This window comes from Pelecanus crispus, chromosome 6 (assembly GCF_030463565.1).
Source record: "Pelecanus crispus isolate bPelCri1 chromosome 6, bPelCri1.pri, whole genome shotgun sequence".
NCBI lineage: Eukaryota > Metazoa > Chordata > Aves > Pelecaniformes > Pelecanidae > Pelecanus > Pelecanus crispus.
In genome coordinates this window covers 48786860-48796944 of record NC_134648.1, presented here as the reverse complement: position 1 = coordinate 48796944, position 10085 = coordinate 48786860, and the positions used below count along the sequence as shown (strand labels likewise).

At 41.2% G+C, this 10085-nt stretch overlaps 1 protein-coding gene across 2 annotated transcripts; it reads right to left on the bottom strand.

Moving 5' to 3' along the window:
* Window positions 1-997: 997 nt before the first annotated feature.
* Window positions 998-9546, bottom strand: CIPC (CLOCK interacting pacemaker). Of its 2 annotated transcripts, XM_075712587.1 has the most exons (6): window positions 8521-9546; window positions 7423-7530; window positions 6945-7119; window positions 5848-6017; window positions 4089-4154; window positions 998-2846 (listed from the first exon to the last, which is right to left on the bottom strand). In XM_075712587.1, the coding sequence occupies exons 3-6, from the start codon at window positions 7009-7011 to the stop codon at window positions 1968-1970; spliced, it is 1182 nt and encodes a 393-aa protein (XP_075568702.1). In that variant the 5' UTR covers window positions 7012-7119; window positions 7423-7530; window positions 8521-9546; the 3' UTR covers window positions 998-1967. The 2 variants fall into 2 exon arrangements, with proteins under 2 accessions (XP_075568702.1, XP_009485096.1); XM_009486821.2 differs by lacking the exon at window positions 4089-4154.
* Window positions 9547-10085: the final 539 nt, after the last annotated feature.

Here is a 10085-nt window from a genome sequence, read left to right as displayed (position 1 = left end):
ATAGGCTATGAACACTTTTCTTCTAATTAATTCCCATGTACTGCACTAGTCTTCAGCAGGTGGGCAGGATACCATGAAAGGCATGGCTATTAGTTTGCTACAGCTCCACCAGGGCAAATGCTGCCACAGTTTCTCTCTAGGCCTGTGGCTAGTACAAATATATGTGAGGCATGTACAGCACTTCTCTTCATCAGCCTAAAAAGGGGGAAACCCCTTACAAGAGGGAAGCCCCTTAAAATTTCTCTAATGCATATATTTGAGGAAGACTACAAAAGCATTCTCCACAGTCTTCTGCAATATTGATTCCCAGAGGCATCAGAAGATGAAAAGGTCTATTCACAAATGAGCAAGACATCCACTCTACTTTCAAGTTTCTTTTTTAAGAATCTGAAATAGATGATAGAAGTGATCAAAGCATCAAAATACCCAGTCACCTAGACTGCATTTTTTTAAAAACATTGTCACACAGAAAGGAACATACCATAACAATCCAGATTCCTTAACATTCTTAGACAAAGCCATTCTTAGCTCTCTACACAGACTGCCTCTGAAAAAAAACCTTCAGATTGGAAGGAGTGACATAGTTAAGTGTCTAGATAAACTGAAATGAAATAAATGTCTGTAGAACAGCTTTTTGTAACATGACTACTATGGATCTCTACTCGTAAGGCTTAATATCTTATGCACACACTGGTGTTAGCTATATCTCAAGGCAGGCAGGCTAGGAATGATATAAATTTATGTGGAGGAAAAATGTTTTGGGGTTTGTTTTTTTGGTTTTTTTTTTTCTTTTTAAGTTCAAACTCAGGTATATAAAATTTTTAGGGAGATTATCCAAGCTGACATCTCTCTCTCTGCACCTCTCCCCTCCCCTCAATCCCTCCTCTCCTACAGGGACATTAATCTGATTTTTCTAAATAAAAAAAGAGAGGGAAGGGGGATGGGAGAAGGACTTATTTCACCACAGGCCACTATGCTCCTATTCCTTTCACCTCTCTCTTTTTTTTTTTTAATACTTCGCAATCTGATTTCACCAAAAAAGTTTAGGCTTGTAAACTAAAGACATACTTATCAAATAATATGCAACTAGTCTTGCCAAATTAATCCTGGTGAATTAATATCTTCCTTGTACTGTTTTAAAAAAAAGTCACTGCAGTCTTTAATAAATGTTTAATCTGTTAGCTACCAAGAAAATCCAAAGCCACTTGCCTTGTATGCCTGTTAGCCATTAATAAATATGGCTTTGGAACAAACACTTTCAGTGCAAGCCTTGTGATTTTCACTCACTCACCTGTACAAATCAAAATCAGAAGTATACTCATCAAAACATGTCATTTCACTTGGGTCCTAAGACACTCATCACTTTGACCAAAGACCTCAACGAATATAGAATGCTGCTTCAGCACAAGCAGACCTCCACTAATTCAAATGTGCTAGAACCCCAAAACAAGACTCTCTGTACAACAAAGGACAGCCTAAAGGTACCACCCTACCAATATAAGTTTCCTCTCCTCCTACCACACCACCAGCGTTAAGTTTCCTCTCCTTGCACCAACTCCCTTCATCTAGTTGCAGCTGATGATGGCCCAATACTGGGGCCTGTTCTGCTGTTCCATTCTCAGAACTGACTACCTGAATATGGGAATAGGAAGATGCTTGCTTGCAGAATACTGCAAATGACTGTCTTTACACTGCAAGAATGGGAACATGCCAGCAGAGCACATCCAAGCTTCTCGAGTCCAAGGAAGTACAGAGTTAGCATGGAGTTCAAGGTCATACTGAAGTAGTAAGTACCCATTCTGTCAAGACCCCACCATGCTATTCCAGTCCCACAACTGGCTCTGAAGACAAGTTTTTAATCGCATGCCACTTTGCAAGTCTTGGACTCAGAAAACGCTCAAGTAGGAGCTTGAGAGAGGAAATAGGAGGCACAGAAATAACTTGACCAACAGCTGTGTACCTTTTTACTACATGTTGGGATAAGTGGAGTCTTCAAGGTTGCTATCAGCTTTATCAGATCCTGTTAGAGATGCTTCTAGCTCTGCCCATGACTGTGGAGCATTGTTCTTTATTGCTTCTATGAAAAGCTGTGTTTGGTGCTTCAGCCGGTCCAGCTCAGCCTGAGTCACCTGGTTCTGATGAATGAGCTCCTTGGTTTTTAAAGTGATCTCCAGCAACCCCGACCTGCGTAGCACGACGAGCGTATTCTGAAAGCGTCTGCACTTGCTTTGTTGTTGCAAGAGCAGCTCAGGGGTAGTGCAAATCTCTTCTGGTATCAATGGAGGGCTCCACACTGCAGACTGCATCGTAGTCTGTGCTACACTCTCGCTCTCAGGAGGGGCACACTTTGTTGCCTGCAGAGTTCCAAAAGGCAAAATGGGAGTCAAACCCGGCACTTTCTGAGTGTCACTGGAAACACGATGAAAGCCAGGAAGAGCTGACAGTTTTCCACTTGTCACCAGAGTTGAAGAGCTTTGTTGGTTAGAATCCTGAGGGGTCTTAAAGCTAACTGGTAGGTGGCCAAAAGGACTAGTAGGCAAGCCCGTGTTCCTCGATACAGGAGAATTCTCCATTTTGGGTGCTTCTGTGCAGAGCCGTTTATGGCAATTGGTTTCCTGACGTTCTTCTAGATCAAAGGAGTGATCTCTTTTGCAGGGCTGTGGTGCTATTTTGGGATAAGAATTCAGGATGGGCAGGTAATTAGTGGAGTCATTTCTCTTTTTCCCAGCAGAGTGAGGGTTAATGGGAGGTGGGATTGATGGACGAAGAAACACTAGCTGTGGCTGAGCTGGAATCACTTCAAAGGATGGCTGAACAGTCCAAGACTGGAGCTGTGATGAACTCCCCTGAGAAGCACAAATGGGGAAAAAACAGAAATCTTACAACAAGATTCTAACAGGTGGACTGTGCCATTTCTCCATATTTGATATACACTGTCCAATTAATACATTCTGAACAGTTTTCCATCAAACTCATCCTTCTCTTTTTCTGACAACAGAGCACAGCAGTAGAATCAAAGCTGTAATCCATAATCGTTTTACTATGGAACAGCAGATACATTTAAAAACAATTCAGTCTGAATTTATACATGCTTTCCTAAATGAGGATTACAGTGCCTGCTTATATTGCACAACGCTCACGTAAAAGTTCGACCCAGACTTGGGGTCGAACAAGTGTACAGAAAAGTTGAAAAACAATTAAGCATTGTGGTTATGAAATATTTTAAGAGTCAAAGACTGCACAGACATTTTAGGAACAATTCAGACTCCCTCTTTACTGAAAGGCAGCAACTCTAATCTTGTCAATTCTATTCTTATAGCAAGCTTTTGAAATGGTTATTTAAAAGAGATGACAGCTGTTCAGTAAGTCTTGCAATCTTAAGTACGATACACAGTTTCAATAAATTTAAAACCATGAAATAGAAAAAAAAATACTGAATATCAACCAATGCAAGGTAAAAAGCTTGTTGTAAGCCCAGAGCAGTTGATCTCCACACCTCTGGTGAAATGGCGTGCATCGGTAAACCTCAAAAGCGTTATATTTCAAGAAAAATGCCCAAGTTTTTACTCCTTCCCACAAGCCATATTCTGCAATATAGGGGAATACATCAATTTTTACAAGACATTACCTCTTCCTCCTCCAATACATTACTACGGATCTTCATGAGATCTCCTGGCCAAAAAGCATGCCTGCTTTTCTCCAAGCATATCAAATGATCTCATAAGAGATACTATTTCTTTCTGAAGCAAAATCTGACTTCTTAGTATATTTAAGTCATCACCACTACAATTATGCTAATATAATATACTGTCAGCTGCTTTTCCAATTCCTGATGACTTGGAACACTACTGCCAGGCCTGCTGAAGGCACAGTTTTCAGCTAACGCAAATTCATTTTATTATTTTTGGTACTACACTGAGTCACCTGAAATCCACCCCCTTTCTCCCAGTCTCCTAAGATTTGAGCCAGCAAATACTAACGTGCTTTGCCAAAGTCCACTCCCCCAGTAAAGGACTGGAAGTTGGCAAAAGCACGTACTACCCACTGATGAGGACACTGAAACTTGGAGATGAGATTCAGTTACCTACTCTGACACAGAATTTCTTTGGTTCAGTGGGAAAGACGCTTACAGAACAGGGGTGCAGAACAACTACCTGTAAAAAATAAATATTACTACTTTATCACAGAAGAAAGGACAAACACATTCAAAAGAAAAGCACCTGGAGATGTCAGGAGTGAGGAAGTATATAAATACCATGCCCATACACACAGAGGACAGAACATGGAGCCTTATGGAGCAAGGTTTTGGGGTCAGAAGTTGTCATTTACTGCACAATTGTACCATATCTAGCACAGCAGAGCCCCAAAATCATTGCGGCCAAAGGAGCTGTAGTAACTGTTTATCTTGTTCTTGGTTTTTCCTATCTCTGTTATCTACTTCCTTCTCCTTTAGACTCATGTTGTGTTCTGCTCTTGTTCTCCCACCCAAAGTCTCATTTTTAGTAGAGAAGGACACATTTATTTTACTAATTCTGCAAAGTGGTTTGTTTTTTTAAAATGAAAGCTAACATCCTGCGTGTATCAGTGTCACTTGTAAAAGTCCTTAAGTAGGAAGGCTTTTTAGACAAGACTTACAGAAACCTTGTCAGAAGCAGCACTGTGTTTCAGAGAATTCATTCCTGCTTGATTTTTTTTTTTCGTAACATTATTGTCAGCTGTTTACACTCTGAAACTGGGACAGCAGGTAACCATCACTGCGCAGGATCACAGTGGTTCTAAGACAGAAGGATGATGCTGATTGAAATTGAAACTGGAACAAATAAACAGCAGTAACTGGATGCTGCTTTTTTTTCTTTTTTGGTCCAGTGAGCCCAACTGAGTGCTGTGTTGAAAACACGGTTTTAAAGAGACGACCAGCATGACTATCTGAGGTAACTAGGCGTAATGGTAAGAGGCAGAAAGACACTTCTTTATTATTCTGACCTAGACTTGTTGCTTTTGTTTATTGCAGTAAACATTTTTCAATTTAATGTTACTGTCCTTAACCATACATAATTAGAATTAGATGTTACGATGCACTGCTCAAGACAACCGAGTCTGGTAGTTTTATCTACCTCCAACTCTTCCTCCCCAAATTCCCTCCTTGCTACACTACCTTTTTTTTTTAATATATATATCTCTCTATATATATTTTTACAATTATATATATACACACAGATATATATATATAGATACATATCTATCCTACAGATATGCTGGAGAAACAACACATAACAAGATATTGGAGGACATAAATAGGGAATGTAATTGTTGCAATGTGAGCCATCACACACAATTAAGAGAAACAACTGTTAAAGTAAAAACACCACAGCCAAATTCAGACACAGATTTAATTTTTTCATTTATAACATTCTGGATTAGTGTTTCCCATTAGCACATAAAGTACTTCTAGGACCTAAGAACTAGGAAGCAAAACCTATCATCCCACTTTATTGTCTCTATTGAATGAAAAAGAAAACATCAGCTTTCAAAAGGAAAACCATTCACTTTTTTTTGTTTTAATCTTTGGTGCTATTTACATAACATTCTTAAAGATCTATTTTTTGGGGAACCCTTTGAGAAAAAGAGGTTTAGTAGATGTAGCAGAACTTCTCTGTTTCATATTTTTTCCATCTTAGTGACTCTAGCTGCCCCTCAAAAGAACAGGCTGTCACAACAGAACTTTTCAAGTTACCAGTTACATTCTGGACCGCAACAACTTTGTAAAATCTTTTTGAAAGGAAAAATATTTCACACACACCAATTTAAGAACATGCAATATTTTTCAATATATTAGTTCTTCCCTACCTGCTTAACTAACACATTTTTCATTACGACCATAGGAGAAAGTGCAGGAAAGGAGTTGCTTGTGGTCACTGGGCATTGCCAAGGCCCATCCTCTGCATTCCAACACAATGTATTCAGCACGTCCTCCGAGTCAGTCTGCTCCATAGCACTCAGGCACTCTGAACTTCCATCTGCCAGATGTAGAATTCAGCTGTTAGTTGTTTCCCATGCAGCATGCTTGCCACCTCCTTTCAGTTCCACTATTCTGCTTCCTTTCAACCAAGCCACAAAGAACAATGAAGTTTAGTTCTGGAATACCAATACAATTAGACCTGCTGTGACAGCTGTCAAGTAGCCTTTTATTAAAGGTTTTATATTTCAGGCCAGTTCTCATGCAGATATTGTCTCCCAAAAAATCTATTACTTTTTGTTCTTTTGTTCTGAGTCTCCAAGGGACTGTGCACTATCATGAAGACTGCTCTAAAACCTGGTGCAGGGAAGAACTACGAACTATTGCCACAGCCGTAGTCTGTCCTGCAGGCATTTTGTGTCTTGAAATCTTCTATCTACAAAATCAATAAGGCGTGTATCTCTCACAAAAGTTTTTTTCTTCTTTTAAAGGCAATCTTTCCACAGTTTTATTGAGTATTAAAATGGCACACCATGTCTACATTTTACTGATGCTATAACAACTACTCTCTGGTTCACCAGGCTCTCCTGACAATCTGGTCAAATTGTAAGAGACATTATATGGCATAATCCAATAGCTCATTCATCACTCTAAAGAACAAAAAGTAATTTTGCCATTCCCACTTCTAGACTCTGAAGTCTGAGATTCTTCCATCCATTTCTTTATTAGGCACATTTTAAATTCCCATGCCATTCAAATTCACAGGATGAACTTTATAACTACATAAAGCTTCACTCCAAAAAAAGTTTGATTGTAGGATGGTTGCAGATGCAACCCATCTTGCATACAAAGGCCCTCCCAGGTGATGAGACAGAAACTGTAAGGGGCTAGACTCAGATTTGTCAAATATCACCAAAGAAGCAAAGTCTGAGCAACATAACAAAAAAAAAAAAAAAAAAAAAAAAGGTAATGCAGTGGTTTTCTAAACCTGAATATCCGGAGTCCTTGTCAGATTCAGATGCCGCCATGCTGAAGTGGTGGTTCAAACTCTTCATTTCCGTCACTTTGCCCAACAGTTCCTTGAAGGTCTCAATAGATGACTATTTTGTCTCCATGCTTCCATAGTGCCACAGGCAGCTTTTAACACCTTTTCCATTGAGGAACTACAAAAATAGTTAAGAACAAAAAGGGGCTTTTTGAAAGTTCCATCAGTATAAGACAAAAAGAAGGCCATGTTTGTCTTTATAGAAATCTGGTTATCAAAGGTTTACTGCATCTGTTAAGCAATCTGTAGAATTCTATTCAACACCCGGCTTCACATTTGCTATGTTTATCACACATTTAGGTTAGCAAAGGCTTGCCAGTAAAACCACCGTTTATTCCCTGCAAAACTCTCTAAACTATGCATGTTTAATAATGCATTACAGAGCAGAAAAGATAGGCAACAATTCTTTGCATCAACTGACACGTTACTTTGTAGAATCTTCTGGACTAAAGTTTTCCATCTGCCTTAGGCTGATTTTTTCAGTTTCGGGAAAGTTTCCACGATCCAATCTTTCAGTCCCCTGCACCAACTACAAGAGAACAATAACATACTAGGCATGGCTGTTGAGTCCTTTAGCGTAGGTTAAAAGATGCCAAAAAACCTAAGGCACAGGAAGGAAGAAATTAATTGAAGCAGAAATATAGTACAGATATTTTACTTTTAAAAACATTTATTTTATTTTTCTGTACTGCTGTGAATGCCATCAATGAACCAAAGGTATTTTAGAAGTACTGAAGACATTGATGCAGTTAAAGGGGTAGAATGCCCCCATCCCATTCAGCTCCTTTCCTCAGTGGCTGAGCAAGTCAGAGTACAGAGCACAGGTCAGCCAATCTTACTGAATTACCTGAAGTAGAATCATTTAATACTTAAAATTACTCAGTAAAGTACACAGTAGATTCATCTGGAGAGCACAATGCCAATAAATGGAAATAGGGACGTGATTTCTTCATCTGCTAAAAATACAATGCCCAGTTCTACCAAGTTCAGCGACATGGGTAACCAAGATAAAATAAAAAATAGCAGATACAAAGTGTATGGTTGTTATCTGTAACTAAATCAATGCCCTTCTGAGTCAAGTGGGACAGTTGCATATCTCTTTTTACACTGCTAGTGAGCTAATTGGAGACTTTCATAATAGAAACATCTCAAATAATTCAAAGAATGAAATGCAGATAGAAAACTAATGTATTAGACATGTTTCTCCACCCCAAAAAAGCAAAACAAACTAAAAGCTAAAGGCTATTCATAAACAACATTTTTTTCCCCAAGAATTAAAAGTTACTCAGGCCATATTGATCTTACAAAAACTTAGCTATCCCAGGGACCGAATCCCAAAACAAGTCAGCTGCGCTGGGTGAAGCCCATACAACAAATACAGCTGAACCTGCAAAGCTGTGGTTTTGTTAACACAGTATGTTTCACTCTCAGAGTAAAGTCATCAGAGAAAAGAAAGTGATCAGAGAACATGCTGGGACTAAAGAAATCCGTACTGCTAAAAGCACAACACATACTATACCTGCAATGCACTCCTAGGGGAGTCATGGCCTTAGAAACGGCCTCTTCTTCCCACACCCAGAATGAGAACACTGGAAGGCTGAAACTAAAAGCTACGAAAATCAGAAAAATGTATAGTTACATTATGGCCTCTCATACTACATACTTGTCACAACCTTCAGCTGCTTCCTGCAGGTAGGCAGACTCTAGTAAGACAGAGCAAAGTTTCTGCTTTTCTTAAAGAAGGTAGCTGAGAATTTGGCTAATAGAAAAATGACAGGATGAAGTGCAGAAATTATGTTTAATATTATTTGTAGAAATTATTTTCCTATAAAGCAATCTTTGAAGTTGTGTCTCATGTTAGAGATGTACATTTAAATTACAAATACAGGAACTCAGGAGTCCACATCATAGTCAGGTCATCAGCCCATTAATGGCAGTATCCAGTGCAAGCTACTTCAAGTGACATTGCAGCAGACGTTCTAGAACAATATACCCTGAAAGGCAAGTTTCTTTTTAAGGTCTTGACAACTGGTTGTTACAATTCTGCTCCAAGATCTCAAGCCTTGGCACGTCCAGTAATGAATTCTGTATGTTAGATAACAGTGCTGAGATGGTAGGGTGACTGTCTATATAACTACAAGAAAGAATAATTGTCAGCAGAAGAAAATTCCCTCAGTAGTTCCATCATTTTTACTTTCCATCTTCAGTCACACCCACCAACCTGCTAACAGGTATGGAGCAAACATAACTACATAAGAGCAACCTAGACACTATCTCTGGAATGGAAGATGAGGTTTAAGATGAGGTTCAAGTCCTGATTCACGCTTTTGTTACTTAGCCCTTTCCAAAACAAATGCATTTTTTAAGAAAGTGATATGCATTGGTGCTAATCTCCAAAAAAGCAGAACTAGAAACAGAAGGAGGGCTGGAAATAAGTAAAATAAGAACACGCCATCTGCTAGCCTTGCATCAAGGAAAGCTTTGGGAAGGGCTAGCACATCTTCTCTTCCCTTATGGAAAAAAGCAAAACAATAACAACAAAACCACAAGCGAAAATAAAGAAGCCAGAAGCGCCGCTCTCTCCAGACGACGGCGTGGGATCCCTCCTGCCCACTCGCGGGGCAGAGACGCCCCCCCGGCCCGGCAGGCAGGTGCTTCGCCGCGCACCGACGGGAAGCACCGGCGCTAACCCCGACGCCCAGGGCCCTCCCTCCCGCCGCACCGGCGAGAGCTGACCCCACCCGACCGCCTTCCCGGCGCTTCGCCCACACGCCAGGCCCGGGCGGCGGGGAGCCCCGGAGCACAGCCCGCCGGGGCGCGGTGCCCTCACGGCGGGCCCGGCGTGAGGACAGACCCCCGCGCAGGCGGGCCGAGCCAGCCGGCTTTCGGGCCCGAGCCGCCGCGCCGCCACACGGCGAGGCGAAGCAGGCCCCGGCGACGGCCGGGACTCCCCAGGCCCCACAGCTGCCACCGCTCCCTCACGGCCAGGCCAGGCCGGGCCGGGCCGGGCCGCCGCTCACCTGGGTACGGGCCTCCACAGCTCCAACCCCGCCGGGCCGCGCATGCGCGACGCCCCACCATGGA

Excerpts from the sequence above, each read along its gene's own strand:
- CIPC (XM_075712587.1), bottom strand. The coding sequence starts at position 7,011 with ATGAAGAGTTTGAACCACCACTTCAGCATGGCGGCATCTGAATCTGAC. Across the intron at positions 6,018-6,944 it reads CAAGGACTCCGGATATTCAG|ATGGAAGTTCAGAGTGCCTG; the intron begins GTTTAGAAAACC and ends TACATCTGGCAG. Across the intron at positions 4,155-5,847 it reads AAAATGTGTTAGTTAAGCAG|GTAGTTGTTCTGCACCCCTG; the intron begins GTAGGGAAGAAC and ends TATTTTTTACAG.